General features: G+C 45.4%; 1 protein-coding gene across 1 annotated transcript in view; it reads left to right on the forward strand.

The window, feature by feature from the left end:
• The window catches only part of bnip2 (BCL2 interacting protein 2), a 54,288-nt gene that overhangs the window by 30,136 nt on the left and 7,856 nt on the right, over positions 1-16,296 (forward strand). Inside the window, 5 exon segments of the mRNA XM_042296528.1 lie at positions 88-131; positions 134-164; positions 167-268; positions 417-519; positions 8,083-8,214. Coding sequence (XP_042152462.1) covers positions 88-131; positions 134-164; positions 167-268; positions 417-519; positions 8,083-8,214 — 412 coding nt within the window.

Genomic DNA, 16,296 nt, shown 5'->3' on the forward strand with positions numbered 1-16,296 from the left:
CCCACAATACGAAGCATTTCAAATAGAAATGGAGTGTTATTGGATAAAGGGAAGGTAGAAAAAGTTAAAAATAACCTCTCTTCTCAGATGACCTGCCGAAGCCCAAGACCACTGAGGTTCTGCAGAAGGGGTGGAGTCGGTCCAGGTGTACTCGGCCTCCGAGGAGCGGAGGAGGGGCGGCGTTGGCGAGTGTTCCGTATAGGAGACCAGGAACACAAAGTCGACATGAAGGCAATAGAACCCTACAAGAGGGTCATCAACCACGGAGGTAACCCCTGACCCCAGACCCTAACACATAACCCTAGTCCTACAAGAGGGTATTGGACCAATACTTTAAAAAACATTTTTACAGTAACAATGCCCCATGCAGAGCAGGTTGTGTTGTGGCGTGTTTGAACCTCTGTGATGTGTTTCAGGTTACTATGGAGATGGCCTGAATGCCATCATAGTGTTTGCCGTGTGTTACATGCCTGAGAGCAACCAACCCAACTACCGCTACATCATGGACAACCTCTTCAAGTGAGTCCTACTGGTGTAAACCCTGGTGCAAACCCTGTGAAACGGAATATTGACATGCATTGGTTTTTGGACACCAATGCTAAAAAGATATTTAATATTTTCCCACTATTTTACAATGTTCAATCTGGAGAATAAATCACTTTTCTCCTGAGTAACCTGGTATTTTTATATTTTAGGCAGTGACCACCGGCTGGCTATTATTAGGCTTAGCTATGCATGCCTATGAAGGCAGTGACCACCGGCTGGCTATTATCAGGCTTAGCTATGCATGCCTATGAAGGCAGTGACCACCGGCTGGCTATTATCAGGCTTAGCTATGCATGCCTATGAAGGCAGTGACCACCGGCTGGCTATTATCAGGCTTAGCTATGCATGCCTATGAAGGCAGTGACCACCGGCTGGCTATTATCAGGCTTAGCTATGCATGCCTATGAAGGCAGTGACCACCGGCTGGCTATTATCAGGCTTAGCTATGCATGCCTATGAAGGCAGTGACCACCGGCTGGCTATTATCAGGCTTAGCTATGCATGCCTATGAAGGCAGTGACCACCGGCTGGCTATTATCAGGCTTAGCTATGAAGGCAGTGACCACCGGCTGGCTATTATCAGGCTTAGCTATGCATGCCTATGAAGGCAGTGACCACCGGCTGGCTATTATCAGGCTTAGCTATGCATGCCTATGAAGGCAGTGACCACCGGCTGGCTATTATCAGGCTTAGCTATGCATGCCTATGAAGGCAGTGACCACCGGCTGGCTATTATCAGGCTTAGCTATGAAGGCAGTGACCACCGGCTGGCTATTATCAGGCTTAGCTATGCATGCCTATGAAGGCAGTGACCACCGGCTGGCTATTATCAGGCTTAGCTATGCATGCCTATGAAGGCAGTGACCACCGGCTGGCTATTATCAGGCTTAGCTATGCATGCCTATGAAGGCAGTGACCACCGGCTGGCTATTATCAGGCTTAGCTATGCATGCCTATGAAGGCAGTGACCACCGGCTGGCTATTATCAGGCTTAGCTATGAAGGCAGTGACCACCGGCTGGCTATTATCAGGCTTAGCTATGCATGCCTATGAAGGCAGTGACCACCGGCTGGCTATTATCAGGCTTAGCTATGCATGCCTATGAAGGCAGTGACCACCGGCTGGCTATTATCAGGCTTAGCTATGCATGCCTATGAAGGCAGTGACCACCGGCTGGCTATTATCAGGCTTAGCTATGCATGCCTATGAAGGCAGTGACCACCGGCTGGCTATTATCAGGCTTAGCTATGAAGGCAGTGACCACCGGCTGGCTATTATCAGGCTTAGCTATGAAGGCAGTGACCACCGGCTGGCTATTATCAGGCTTAGCTATGCATGCCTATGAAGGCAGTGACCACCGGCTGGCTATTATCAGGCTTAGCTATGCATGCCTATGAAGGCAGTGACCACCGGCTGGCTATTATCAGGCTTAGCTATGCATGCCTATGAAGGCAGTGACCACCGGCTGGCTATTATCAGGCTTAGCTATGCATGCCTATGAAGGCAGTGACCACCGGCTGGCTATTATCAGGCTTAGCTATGAAGGCAGTGACCACCGGCTGGCTATTATCAGGCTTAGCTATGCATGCCTATGAAGGCAGTGACCACCGGCTGGCTATTATCAGGCTTAGCTATGCATGCCTATGAAGGCAGTGACCACCGGCTGGCTATTATCAGGCTTAGCTATGCATGCCTATGAAGGCAGTGACCACCGGCTGGCTATTATCAGGCTTAGCTATGCATGCCTATGAAGGCAGTGACCACCGGCTGGCTATTATCAGGCTTAGCTATGCATGCCTATGAAGGCAGTGACCACCGGCTGGCTATTATCAGGCTTAGCTATGCAGGCCTAGGAAGGCAGTGACCACCGGCTGGCTATTATCAGGCTTAGCTATGCATGCCTATGAAGGCAGTGACCACCGGCTGGCTATTATCAGGCTTAGCTATGCATGCCTATGAAGGCAGTGACCACCGGCTGGCTATTATCAGGCTTAGCTATGCATGCCTATGAAGGCAGTGACCACCGGCTGGCTATTATTAGGCTTAACTATGAAGGCAGTGACCACCGGCTGGCTATTATCAGGCTTAGCTATGCATGCCTATGAAGGCAGTGACCACCGGCTGGCTATTATTAGGCTTAACTATGAAGGCAGTGACCACCGGCTGGCTATTAGGCTTAGCTATGCAGGCCTAGGAAGGCAGTGACCACCGGCTGGCTATTATTAGGCTTAACTATGAAGGCAGTGACCACCGGCTGGCTATTAGGCTTAACTATGCAGGCCTAGGAAGGCAGTGACCACCGGCTGGCTATTAGGCTTAGCTATGCAGGCCTAGGAAGGCAGTGACCACCGGCTGGCTATTGTTAGGCTTAATTTAACAATATAATGCTTATTGTTATAAAAAATATATTCTGATAGAAAGTTAACGAATTAGCCTCATTCTGTATGCCTATATCTGTATAGTATTGGTAGTAGCCTGTATCTGTATAGCAGTAGTAGTAGTAATAGTAGCCTATATCTGTATAGTATTGGTAGTAGCCTGTATCTGTATAGCAGTAGTAGTAGTAGTAGTAGCCTATATCTGTATAGTATTGGTAGTAGCCTGTATCTGTATAGCAGTAGTAGTAGTAGTAGCCTGTATCTGTATAGCAGTAGTAGTAGTAATAGTAGCCTATATCTGTATAGTATTGGTAGTAGCCTGTATCTGTATAGCAGTAGTAGTAGCCTGTATCTGTATAGCAGTAGTAGTAGTAGTAGTAGTAGTAGTAGTAGTAGTAGTAGTAGCCTATATCTGTATAGTATTGGTAGTAGCCTGTATCTGTATAGCAGTAGTAGTAGTAATAGTAGCCTATGTCTGTATAATATTGGTAGTAGCCTGTATCTGTATAGCAGTAGTAGTAGTAGTAGCCTATATCTGTATAATATTGGTAGTAGCCTGTATCTGTATAGCAGTAGTAGTATTAGTAGCCTGTATCTGTATAGCAGTAGTAGTAGTAGTAGCCTATAGTAGCCTGTATCGTTGTTGTTTTTGTAGTATTAGCCTGAATCTGTACAGTAGTAGTAGCCTGTATCTGAGTAGTAGTAGTAGTAGTAGTAGCCTGTATCTGTATAGCAGTAGTAGTAGTAGTAGTAGTAGTAGTAGCCTGTATCTGTATAGCAGTAGTAGTAGTAATAGTAGCCTATGTCTGTATAATATTGGTAGTAGCCTGTATCTGTATAGCAGTAGTAGTAGTAGTAGCCTGTATCTGTATAGCAGTAGTAGTAGTAGTAGCCTGTATCTGTATAGCAGTAGTAGTAGTAGTAGTAGCCTGTATCTGTATAGCAGTAGTAGTAGTAATAGTAGCCTATGTCTGTATAATATTGGTAGTAGCCTGTATCTGTATAGCAGTAGTAGTAGTAGTAGCCTATATCTGTATAATATTGGTAGTAGCCTGTATCTGTATAGCAGTAGTAGTATTAGTAGCCTGTATCTGTATAGCAGTAGTAGTAGTAGTAGCCTATAGTAGCCTGTATCGTTGTTGTTGTTGTAATAGTAGCCTGAATCTGTACAGTAGTAGTAGCCTGTATCTGAGTAGTAGTAGTAGTAGTAGTAGTAGTAGCCTGTGTCTGTATAGTAGTAGTAGCAGTACTAGTAGTAGCCTGTGTCTGTTTTGTAGTAGTAGTAGCCTGTATCTGTATGGTGGTAGTAGTAGCCCTATATCTGTGTAGTAGCCTGTATCTGTATAGTAGTAGCCTGTATCTGTATAGTAGTAGTAGTAATAGCCTGTATCTGTATAGTAGTAGTAGTAATAGCCTGTATCTGTATAGTAGTAGTAGTAGTAGCCTGTATCTGTATAGTAGTAGTAGTAGTAGCCTGTATCTGTGTAGTAGTAGTAGCCTGTATCTGTGTAGTAGTAGTAGTAGTAGTAGTAGCCTGTATCTGAGTAGTAGTAGTAGTAGTAGCCTGTATCTGAGTAGTAGTAGTAGCCTGTATCTGAGTAGTAGTAGTAGTAGTAGTAGCCTGTATCTGAGCAGTAGTAGTAGTAGCCTGTATCTGAGTAGTAGTAGTAGTAGCCTGTATCTGAGTAGTATTAGTAGCCTGTATCTGTGTAGTAGCAGTAGTAGTAGTAGTAGTAGCCTGTATCTGTGTAGTAGTAGTAGTAGCCTGTATCTGTATAGTAGTAGTAGCCTGAGTAGTAGTAGTAGTAGTAGTAGTAGTAGCCTGTATCTGTGTAGTAGTAGTAGTAGCCTGTATCTGTGTAGTAGTAGTAGTAGTAGCCTGTATCTGAGTAGTAGTAGTAGTAGCCTGTATCTGAGTAGTAGTAGCCTGTATCTGAGTAGTAGCAGTAGTAGCCTGTATCTGAGCAGTATTAGTAGCCTGTATCTGTGTAGTAGTAGTAGTAGTAGCCTGTATCTGTGTAGTAGTAGTAGTAGCCTGTATCTGTATAGTAGTAGTAGTAGCCTGTATCTGTATAGTAGTAGTAGTAGCCTGTATCTGTATAGTAGTAGTAGTAGCCTGTATCTGTATAGTAGTAGTAGTAGTCTGTATAGTAGTAGTAGTAGCCTGTATCTGTATAGTAGTAGTAGTAGCCTGTATCTGTATAGTAGTAGTAGTAGCCTGTATCTGTATAGTAGTAGTAGTAGTAGTAGCCTGTATCTGTATAGTAGTAGTAGTAGCCTGTATCTGTATAGTAGTAGTAGTAGCCTGTATCTGTGTAGTAGTAGTAGTAGTAGTAGTAGTAGTAGTAGTAGCCTGTATCTGTATAGTAGTAGTAGTAGCCTGTATCTGTATAGTAGCAGTAGTAGCCTGTATCTGTGCAGCAGCAGCAGCAGCCTGTATCCGTGTAGTAGCAGCTTGTATCCGTGCAGCAGTAGCAGTAGCCTGTATCCGTGCAGCAGCAGCAGCAGCAGTAGTAGTAGCAGCAGCAGCAGCAGCAGCCTGTATCCGTGCAGTAGTAGCAGCAGTAGCAGCAGCAGCAGCAGCAGCAGCAGCAGCAGCAGCCTGTATAGCAGTAGCAGCCTGTATCCGTGCAGCAGCAGCAGCAGCAGCAGCAGCAGTAGTAGCAGTAGTAGCAGCAGCAGCCCTGCATCCGTATAGCAGCAGCAGTAGCCCTGTATCTGTATAGTAGCAGTAGCAGCCTGCATCCGTAGCAGCAGTAGCCCCATATCCGTGCAGCAGCAGTAGTAGCCTGTATCCGTGCAGCAGCAGCTTGTATCCGTGTAGCAGCAGTAGCAGTAGCAGCAGCAGTAGCAGCAGCAGCAGTGGCCTGTATCCGTATAGCAGCAGCAGCAGCAGCAGCAGCAGCAGCAGCAGCAGTAGTAGCAGTAGCAGCAGCAGCAGCAGCCTGTATAGCAGCAGCAGCCTCCGTGTATTAGCAGCAGTAGCCTGTATAGCAGCAGCAGCCTGTATAGCAGTAGTAGTAGCCTGTATAGTAGTAGTAGTAGTAGTAGTAGCAGCCTATAACTGTGTAGTAGTAGCAGCCTGTATAGTAGTAGTAGCCTGTGTATTAGTAGTAGTAGCCTGTATAGCAGTAGTAGTAGTAGCCTGTATAGTAGTAGTAGTAGCCTGTATAGTAGTAGTAGTAGTAGCAGTAGTAGCCTATAACTGTGTGTAGCAGTAGCCTATAACCGTGTAGTAGTAGTAACCTGTATCTGTATAGTAGTAGTAGTAGTAGCCTGTATCTGTGTAGTAGTAGTAGTAGTAGCCTGTATCTGTGTAGTAGTAGTAGTAGTAGTAGCTTGTATCTGTGTAGTAGTAGTAGTAGCCTGTATCTGAGTAGTAGTAGTAGTAGTAGCCTGTATCTGTATAGCAGTAGCAGTAGCCTGTATCCGTGTAGTAGTAGTAGTAGTAGCCTGTATCTGTGTAGTAGCAGTAGCAGCTTGTATCTGTGCAGTAGTAGTAGTAGCCTGTATCTGTGTAGTAGCAGCCTGTATCTGTATAGTAGTAGTAGTAGCCTGTATCTGTATAGTAGTAGCAGTAGCCTGTATCTGTATAGTAGCAGTAGTAGTAGCCTGTATCCGTGTAGCAGCAGTAGTAGTAGTAGCAGTAGTAGCAGCAGTAGCCTATCCGTATAGTAGCAGTAGCAGCAGCCTATATCCGTATAGTAGCAGCAGCAGTAGCCTATATCTGTATAGTAGTAGCAGCAGTAGCCTATATCCGTATAGTAGCAGCAGTAGCAGCCTATATCCGCATAGTAGTAGTAGTAGTAGCCTATATCCGTATAGTAGTAGTAGTAGTAGCCTATATCTGTATAGCAGTAGCAGCAGTAGCCTGTATCTGTGTTGTAGCAGCAGCAGCCTGTATCCGTGCAGTAGCAGTAGTAGCCTGTATCCGTGTAGTAGCAGTAGCAGTAGTAGCAGTAGTAGTAGCAGCAGCAGCAGTAGTAGTAGTAGCCTGTATCTGTATAGTAGCAGTAGTAGCCTGTATCTGTATAGCAGTAGTAGTAGCCTGTATCTGTATAGTAGTAGTAGTAGTAGTAGTAGCCTGTATCTGTGTAGTAGTAGTAGTAGTAGCCTGTATCTGTGTAGTAGTAGTAGCCTGTATCTGTATAGTAGTAGTAGTAGCCTGTATCTGTGTAGCAGTAGTAGTAGCCTGTATCTGTATAGTAGTAGTAGTAGTAGTAGTAGCCTGTATCTGTGTAGTAGTAGTAGTAGTAGCCTGTATCTGTGTAGTAGTAGTAGTAGTAGCCTGTATCCGTGTAGCAGCAGTAGTAGTAGTAGTAGCCCTGTATCTGTGCAGTAGTAGTAGCCTGTATCCGTGTAGTAGTAGCAGCAGTAGTAGTAGCCTGTATCCGTGCAGCAGTAGTAGCCTGTATCTGTATAGTAGTAGTAGTAGCAGTAGCCTATATCTGTATAGTAGTAGTAGCCTGTGTCCGTGTAGTAGTAGTAGTAGTAGCCTGTGTCTGTATAGTAGTAGTAGTAGCCTGTGTCTGTATAGTAGTAGTAGTAGTAGTAGCAGTAGTAGCCTGTATCTGTGTAGTAGTAGCCTGTATCTGTGTAGTAGTAGTAGCCTGTATCTGTGTAGTAGTAGTAGTAGCCTGTATCTGTGTAGTAGTAGTAGTAGCCTGTATCTGTGTTGTAGTAGTAGTAGCCTGTATCTGTGTTGTAGTAGTAGTAGCCTGTATCTGTGTTGTAGTAGTAGTAGTCTGTGTAGTAGTAGTAGCCTGTATCTGTAGTAGTAGTAGTAGTAGCCTGTATCTGTGTAGTAGTAGCCTGTATCTGTGTAGTAGTAGTAGTAGCCTGTATCTGTGTAGTAGTAGTAGTCTGTATCCGTGTAGTAGTAGTAGCCTGTATCTGTGTAGTAGTAGTAGCCTGTATCTGTGTAGTAGTAGTAGTAGCCTGTATCTGTGTAGTAGTAGTAGCAGTAGCCTGTATCTGTGTAGTAGTAGTAGTAGTAGTAGTAGTAGTAGTAGTAGTAGTAGTAGCCTGTATCTGTGTAGTAGTAGTAGTAGTAGTAGTAGTAGTAGTAGTAGTAGTAGCCTGTATCTGTATGGTAGTAGCACCCTCACCCCTCTCTGTAACCTAAACTTCACCCCTCTCTGTTGTTGTGTGTTATCAGGTATGTGATCGGCACTTTGGAGCTCTTGGTAGCCGAGAACTATATGATAGTGTATCTGAACGGCGCCACGTCCAGGAAGAAGATGCCCAGTGTGGGCTGGCTCAGGAAGTGCTATCAGCAGATCGACCGCAGGTGAGACATAGTAGCCCAGTTACCATGGTACCCAGTAGACCTGTTGCGCAGTAGACCAGTTACTCTGGTACCCAGTAGACCAGTTACTCTGGTACCCAGTAGACCAGTTACTCTGGTACCCAGTAGACCAGTTACTCTGGTACCCAGTAGACCAGTTACTCTGGTACCCAGTAGACCAGTTACCCAGTAGACCAGTTACCCAGTAGACCAGTTACTCTGTTACCCAGTAGACCTGGTACCCAGTAGACCTGGTACCCAGTAGACCCGTTACTCTGGTACCCAGTAGACCAGTTACCCAGTAGACCTGTTACCCAGTAGACCCGTTACTCTGGTACCCAGTAGACCAGTTACCCAGTAGACCCGTTACTCTGGTACCCAGTAGACCAGGTACCCAGTAGACCAGTTACTCTGGTACCCAGTAGACCAGTTACCCAGTAGACCTGTTACCCAGTAGACCAGTTACTATGGTACCCAGTAGACCAGTTACCCAGTAGACCTGTTACCCAGTAGACCAGTTACTATGGTACCCAGTAGACCAGTTACCCAGTAGACCTGTTACCCAGTAGACCAGTTACTCTGGTACCCAGTAGACCAGTTACCCAGTAGACCTGTTACCCAGTAGACCAGTTACTATGGTACCCAGTAGACCAGTTACCCAGTAGACCTGTTACCCAGTAGACCAGTTACTCTGGTACCCAATATCAAATCAAATCAAATTTTATTTGTCACATACACATGGTTAGCAGATGTTAATGCGAGTGTAGCGAAATGCTTGTGCTTCTAGTTCCGACAATGCAGTAATAACGAACAAGTAATCTAACTAACAATTCCAAAAAAACTACTGTCTTATACACAGTGTAAGGGGATAAAGAATATGTACATAAGGATATATGAATGAGTGATGGTACAGAGCAGCATAGGCAAGATACAGTAGATGATATCGAGTAGAGTATATACATATGAGATGAGTATGTAAACCAAGTGGCATAGTTAAAGTGGCTAGTGATACATGTATTACATAAGGATGCAGTCGATGATATAGAGTACAGTATCTACGTATGCATATGAGATGAATAATGTAGGGTAAGTAACATTATATAAGGTAGCATTGTTTAAAGTGGCTAGTGATATATTTACATCATTTCCCATCAATTCCCATGATTAAAGTGGCTGGAGTAGAGTCAGTGTCATTGACAGTGTGTTGGCAGTAGCCACTCAATGTTAGTGGTGGCTGTTTAACAGTCTGATGGCCTTGAGATAGAAGCTGTTTTTCAGTCTCTCGGTCCCAGCTTTGATGCACCTGTACTGACCTCGCCTTCTGGATGACAGCGGGGTGAACAGGCAGTGGCTCGGGTGGTTGATGTCCTTGATGATCTTTATGGCCTTCCTGTAGCATCGGGTGGTGTAGGTGTCCTGGAGGGCAGGTAGTTTGCCCCGGTGATGCGTTGTGCAGACCTCACTACCCTCTGGAGAGCCTTACGGTTGAGGGCGGTGCAGTTGCCATACCAGGCGGTGATACAGCCCGCCAGGATGCTCTCGATTGTGCATATGTAGAAGTTTGTGAGTGCTTTTGGTGACAAGCCGAATTTCTTCAGCCTCCTGAGGTTGAAGAGGCGCTGCTGCGCCTTCCTCACGATGCTGTCTGTGTGAGTGGACCAATTCAATTTGTCTGTGATGTGTATGCCGAGGAACTTAAAACTTGCTACCCTCTCCACTACTGTCCCATCGATGTGGATGGGGGGGTGTTCCCTCTGCTGTTTCCTGAAGTCCACAATCATCTCCTTAGTTTTGTTGACGTTGAGTGTGAGGTTATTTTCCTGACACCACACTCCGAGGGCCCTCACCTCCTCCCTGTAGGCCGTCTCGTCGTTGTTGGTAATCAAGCCTACCACTGTTGTGTCGTCCGCAAACTTGATGATTGAGTTGGAGGCGTGCGTGGCCACGCAGTCGTGGGTGAACAGGAGTACAGGAGAGGGCTCAGAACGCACCCTTGTGGGGCCCCAGTGTTGAGGATCAGCGGGGAGGAGATGTTGTTGCCTACCCTCACCACCTGGGGGCGGCCCGTCAGGAAGTCCAGTACCCAGTTGCACAGGGCGGGGTCGAGACCCAGGGTCTCGAGCTTGATGACGAGCTTGGAGGGTACTATGGTGTTGAATGCCGAGCTGTAGTCGATGAACAGCATTCTCACATAGGTATTCCTCTTGTCCAGATGGGTTAGGGCAGTGTGGTTGAGATTGCATCATCTGTGGACCTATTTGGGCGGTAAGCAAATTGGAGTGGGTCAAGGGTGTCAGGTAGGGTGGAGGTGATATGGTCCTTGACTAGTCTCTCAAAGCACTTCATGATGACGGATGTGAGTGCTACGGGGCGGTAGTCGTTTAGCTCAGTTACCTTAGCTTTCTTGGGAACAGGAACAATGGTGGCCCTCTTGAAGCATGTGGGAACAGCAGACTGGTATAGGGATTGGTTGAATATGTCCGTAAACACACCGGCCAGCTTGTCTGCGCATGCTCTGAGGGCGCGGCTGGGGATGCCGTCTGGGCCTGCAGCCTTGCGAGGGTTAACACGTTTAAATGTCTTACTCACTTCGGCTGCAGTGAAGGAGAGACCGCATGTTTTCGTTGCAGGCCGTGTCAGTGGCACTGTATTGTCCTCAAAGCGGGCAAAAAGTTATTTAGTCTGCCTGGGAGCAAGACATCCTGGTCCGTGACTGGGCTGGGTTTCTTCCTGTAGTCCGTGATTGACTGTAGACCCTGCCACATGCCTCTTGTGTCTGAGCCGTTGAATTGAGATTCTACTTTGTCTCTGTACTGGCGCTTAGCTTGTTTGATAGCCTTGCGGAGGGAATAGCTGCACTGTTTGTATTCAGTCATGTTACCAGACACCTTGCCCTGATTAAAAGCAGTGGTTCGCGCCTTCAGTTCCACACGAATGCTGCCATCAATCCACGGTTTCTGGTTAGGGAATGTTTTAATCGTTGCTATGGGAACGACATCTTCAACGCACGTTCTAATGAACTCGCACACCGAATCAGCGTATTCGTCAATGTTGTTGTCTGACGCAATACGAAACATCTCCCAGTCCACGTGATGGAAGCAGTCTTGGAGTGTGGAGTCAGCTTGGTCGGACCAGCGTTGGACAGACCTCAACGTGGGAGCTTCTTGTTTTAGTTTCAAATCAAATCAAATTTTATTTGTCACATACACATGGTTAGCAGATGTTAATGCGAGTGTAGCGAAATGCTTGTGCTTCTAGTTCCGACAATGCAGTAATAACGAGCAAGTAATCTAACTAACAATTCCAAAAAAACTACTGTCTTATACACAGTGTAAGGGGATAAAGAATATGTACATAAGGATATATGAATGAGTGATGGTACAGAGCAGCATAGGCAAGATACAGTAGATGATATCGAGTACAGTATATACATATGAGATAAGTATGTAAACCAAGTGGCATAGTTAAAGTGGCTAGTGATACATGTATTACATAAGGATGCAGTCGATGATATAGAGTACAGTATCAACGTATGCATATGAGAAGAACAATGTAGGGTAAGTAACATTATATAAGGTAGCATTGTTTAAAGTGGCTAGTGATATATTTACATCTGATATATTTACATCTGTCTGTAGGCAGGGATCAACAAAATGGAGTCGTGGTCAGCTTTTCCGAAAGGGGGGCGGGGCAGGGCCTTATATGCGTCGCGGAAGTTAGAGTAACAATGATCCAGGGTCTTTCCACCCCTGGTTGCGCAATCGATATGCTGATAAAATTTAGGGAGTCTTGTTTTCAGATTAGCCTTGTTAAAATCCCCAGCTACAATGAATGCAGCCTCCGGATAAATCGTTTCCAGTTTCCAGAGAGTTAAATAAAGTTCGTTCAGAGCCATCGATGTGTCTGCTTGGGGGGGGGATATATACGGCTGTGATTATAATCGAAGAGAATTCTCTTGGTAGATAATGCGGTCTACATTTGATTGTGAGGAATTCTAAATCAGGTGAACAGAAGGATTTGAGTTCCTGTATGTTTCTTTCATCACACCATGTCACGTTGGCCATAAGGCATACGCCCCCGCCCCTCTTCTTACCAGAAAGATGTTCGTTTCTGTCGGCGCGATGCGTGGAGAAACCCGCTGGCTGCACCGCTTTGGATTGCGTCTCTCCAGTTAGCCATGTTTCCGTGAAGCAAAGAACGTTACAGTCTCTGATGTCCCTCTGGAATGCTACCCTTGCTCGGATTTCATCAACCTTGTTGTCAAGAGACTGGACATTGGCAAGAAGAATGCTAGGGAGTGGTGCACGATGTGCCCGTCTCCGGAGTCTGACCAGAAGACCGCTTTGTTTCCCTCTTTTTCTGAGTCGTTTTTTTGGGTCGCTGCATGTAATCCACTCCGTTGCACTGGTTGTAAGGCAGAACACAGGATCCGCATCGCGAAAAACATATTCTTGGTCGTACTGATGGTGAGTTGACGCTGATCTTATATTCAGTAGTTCTTCTCGGCTGTATGTAATGAAACCTAAGATGACCTGGGGTACTAGTGTAAGAAATAACACGTAAAAAAACAAAAAACTGCATAGTTTCCTAGGAACGCGAAGCGAGGCGGCCATCTCTGTCGGCGCCATAGGCCTTCAGTAGACCAGTTACCCAGTAGACCAGTTACCCAGTAGACCAGTTACTCTGGTACCCAGCAGACCAGTTACCCAGTAGACCTGTTACCCAGTAGACCTGTTACTCTGGTACCCAGTAGACCTGTTACCCTGTTACCCAGTTACCCAGTAGACCAGTTACCCAGTAGACCAAATCAAAATCAATTCGAATTTATTTATATAGCCCTTCGTACATCAGCTGATATCTCAAAGTGCTGTACAGAAACCCAGCCTAAAACCCCAAACAGCAAGCAATGCAGGTGTAGAAGCACGGTGGCTAGGAAAAACTAGAGAGGAACCAGGCTATGTGGGGTGGCCAGTCCTCTTCTGGCTGTGCCGGGTGGAGATTATAACAGAACATCGCCAAGATTTTCAAACGTTCAAATCAGATGACCAGGACAGCACCTCAAGGTAAATATGAACAGTTTAGGGTTCCATAGCCACAGGCAGAACAGTTGAAACTGGAACAGCAGCAAGGCCAGGTGAACTGGGGACAGCAAGGAGTCATCATGCCAGGTAGTCCTGACGCATGGTCCTAGGGCTCAGGTCCCCGAGAGAGAGAGATTGGAGAGAGCATACTTAAATTCACACAGGACACCGGATAAGACAGAAGAAGTACTCCAGATATAACAAACTGACCCTAGCCCCCGACACATAAACTACTGCAGCATAAATACTGGAGGCTGAGACAGGAGGGACAAGAGACACTGTGGCCCCATCCGATGAGACCCCAGGACAGGGCCAAACAGGAAGGATATAACCCCACCCACTTTGCCAAAGCTCTATACAATATTGTGCTGCTGAGGTACAATAAACAGATATATATATATATATATATATATATATATATTGAGAGTACAGGGAACATAAGGTTGAATATATTATTATAGATCTACTGTCTCTTTTATATTATGACATTTCAGCTAGATCTACTGTCTCTATTATATAATGACAGACCAGCCAGATCTACTGTCTTTATTATATTACAACAGACCAGCTGTATCTACTGTCTCCATTTCACTTTGGCCATTGTTGTGGGCCTGCCCTCCCCTCAACAGCCTCAAATAGGCTATTTCATGTGGGTTGGGGTGGGGCAGCAGACACATTTCATCACATAATTTCATCACATGACATTTGTATATATTGCTTCTAAAATTTAAAAAAATCACATTTTATATTATTAATTAATTTTTTTAAAGTTTTTGTTGTTGTTGAATTTGACCTCTTTTTCTCCCCAATTTCATGGTATCCAATTGTTTAGTAGCTACTACCTTGTCTCATCGCTACAACTCCCGTACGAGCTCGGGAGAGACGAAGGTTGAAAGTCATGCGTCCTCCCTCCGATACACAACCCAACCAAGCCGCACTGCTTCTTAACACAGCGCGCATCCAACCCGGAAGCCAGCCGCACCAATGTGTCGGAGGAAACACTGTGCACCTGGCAACCTTGGTTAGCGCGCACTGCGCCCAGCCCGCCACGGGAGTCGCTGGTGTGCGATGAGACAAGGATATCCCTACCGCCCAAGCCCTCCCTAACCCGGACGACGCTGGGCCAATTGTGCGTCACCCCACGGACCTCCCGGTCGCAGCCGGTTACGACAGAGCCTGGGCGCGAACCCAGAGTCTCTGGTGGCACAGCTGGCGCCACCCGCTGCGCCACCCGGGAGCTATATTATTAATTTCAAACAAGGGCATTAGCATGAGTAGAACTTACCAGTCCAAAACGGTGACATTGTTCCTCTTTTGCAGGCACCGTTACAGATTATACACAGTGGCTACAACAGTGTCCTCTCAAAAAATATTTCTCCACTTGGGAATCACTGAATCGTCCTACAACAATCTCTGTCTCTCTTTTCCAATCAATTTCTTCTAAAATTGTGTGTACAGACGATCAGTGGTCATTGGGTTAAAATACTGTCAATCAACCAAACAGTGGTCATATCATTGGTGCTTTGTGATGTCATTACTTGTTGTCTTCAAATCGGTTTCTTTCAGTCCATACGTCCCGCGAAATGATTGCAGTGAAACCAAACATGACTGGAAAAGTCACGTTCTGTGTGGGTTATTTACCTGGAATGTGTCATCGAAAATGGAATGAGACGGAATTCACGACACAAGCGGTTCACAAAATGTTTCGTGTTAGGCTATAAAACGGATTTTATCAAACAAAAGATCATTCATTGTTTAACAATGAGCATTGGGATTGCAAACAGACGAAGATCGTCAAAGGTAAACTATTTATTTTAATGCAGTTTGTGATTATGTTACGCCTGTGCTGGTTGAAATAGTTGTTTTTTATGGGGCTCTATCCTCAGATAATCGCATCGTATTATTTTGCAGTAAATCCTTTTTCAAATCTGACAACGCAGTTGGATTAGCAAGATTCTAGGCTTCCGATACATGTGAGACACTTGTATTTTCATGAATGTTTAATATGACTATTTATGTAGCGATCACCGTATGTTGTGGAATTTCAGCCCGCTACCGGGTTCCGTGCTCAGAGAGGTTAAGAATGTGAGATGTCAGAATAATAGTAGAGAATTATTTCAGCTTTTTCTTTCTTCGTCATATTCCCAGTGGGTCAGACCTTTACATACACTCAATTAGTATTTGGTAGCATTGTCTTCAAATTGTTTAACTTGGGTCAAATGTTTCAGATAGCCTTCCACAAGCTTCCCACAATAATTTGGGTGAATTTTGGCCCATTTCTCCTGACAGAGCTGGTGTAACTGAGTCAGGTTTGTAGGCCTCCTTGCTCGCACACGCCTTTTCAGTTCTGCCCACACATTTTTTTATAGGATTGGGGTCAGGGCTTTGTGATGGCCACTCCAATACCTTGACTTTGTTGTCCTTAAGTCATTTTGTCACAACTTTGGAAGTATGCTTGGGGTCATTGTCCATTTGGAAGACCCATTTGTGACCAAGCTTTAACTTCCTGACTGTTGCTTCAATATATCCACATAATTGTCCATCCACATAATGTTCCATCCTCATGATGCCATTTTGTGAAGTACACTAGTCCCTCCTGCAGCAAAGCACCCCCACAACATGATGCTGCCATCCCCGTGCTTCACGGTTGGGATGGTGTTCTTCTGCTTGCAAGCCCCCCCCCTTTTTTCCTCCAAACATGACAATGGTCATTATGGCCAAACAGTTTTATTTTTGTTTCATCAGACCAGAGGACATTTCTCCAAAAAGTAAAAACTTTCTCCCCATGTGCAGTTGCAAACCGTAGTCTGGCTTTTTTTATGGCGTTTTTGGAGCAGTGGCTTCTTCCTTGCTGAGCGGCCTTTCAGGTTATGTCGATAATAGGGCTTGTTTTAATGAGGATATAGATACTTTTGTACCTGTTTCCTCCAGCATCTTCACAAGGTCCTTTGCTGTGTTGTTCTGGGATTGATGTGCACTTTTCGCACCAAAGTACGTTAATCTC

This window comes from Oncorhynchus tshawytscha, linkage group LG01 (genome assembly GCF_018296145.1).
Source record: "Oncorhynchus tshawytscha isolate Ot180627B linkage group LG01, Otsh_v2.0, whole genome shotgun sequence".
Classification (NCBI taxonomy): Eukaryota; Metazoa; Chordata; class Actinopteri; order Salmoniformes; family Salmonidae; genus Oncorhynchus; species Oncorhynchus tshawytscha.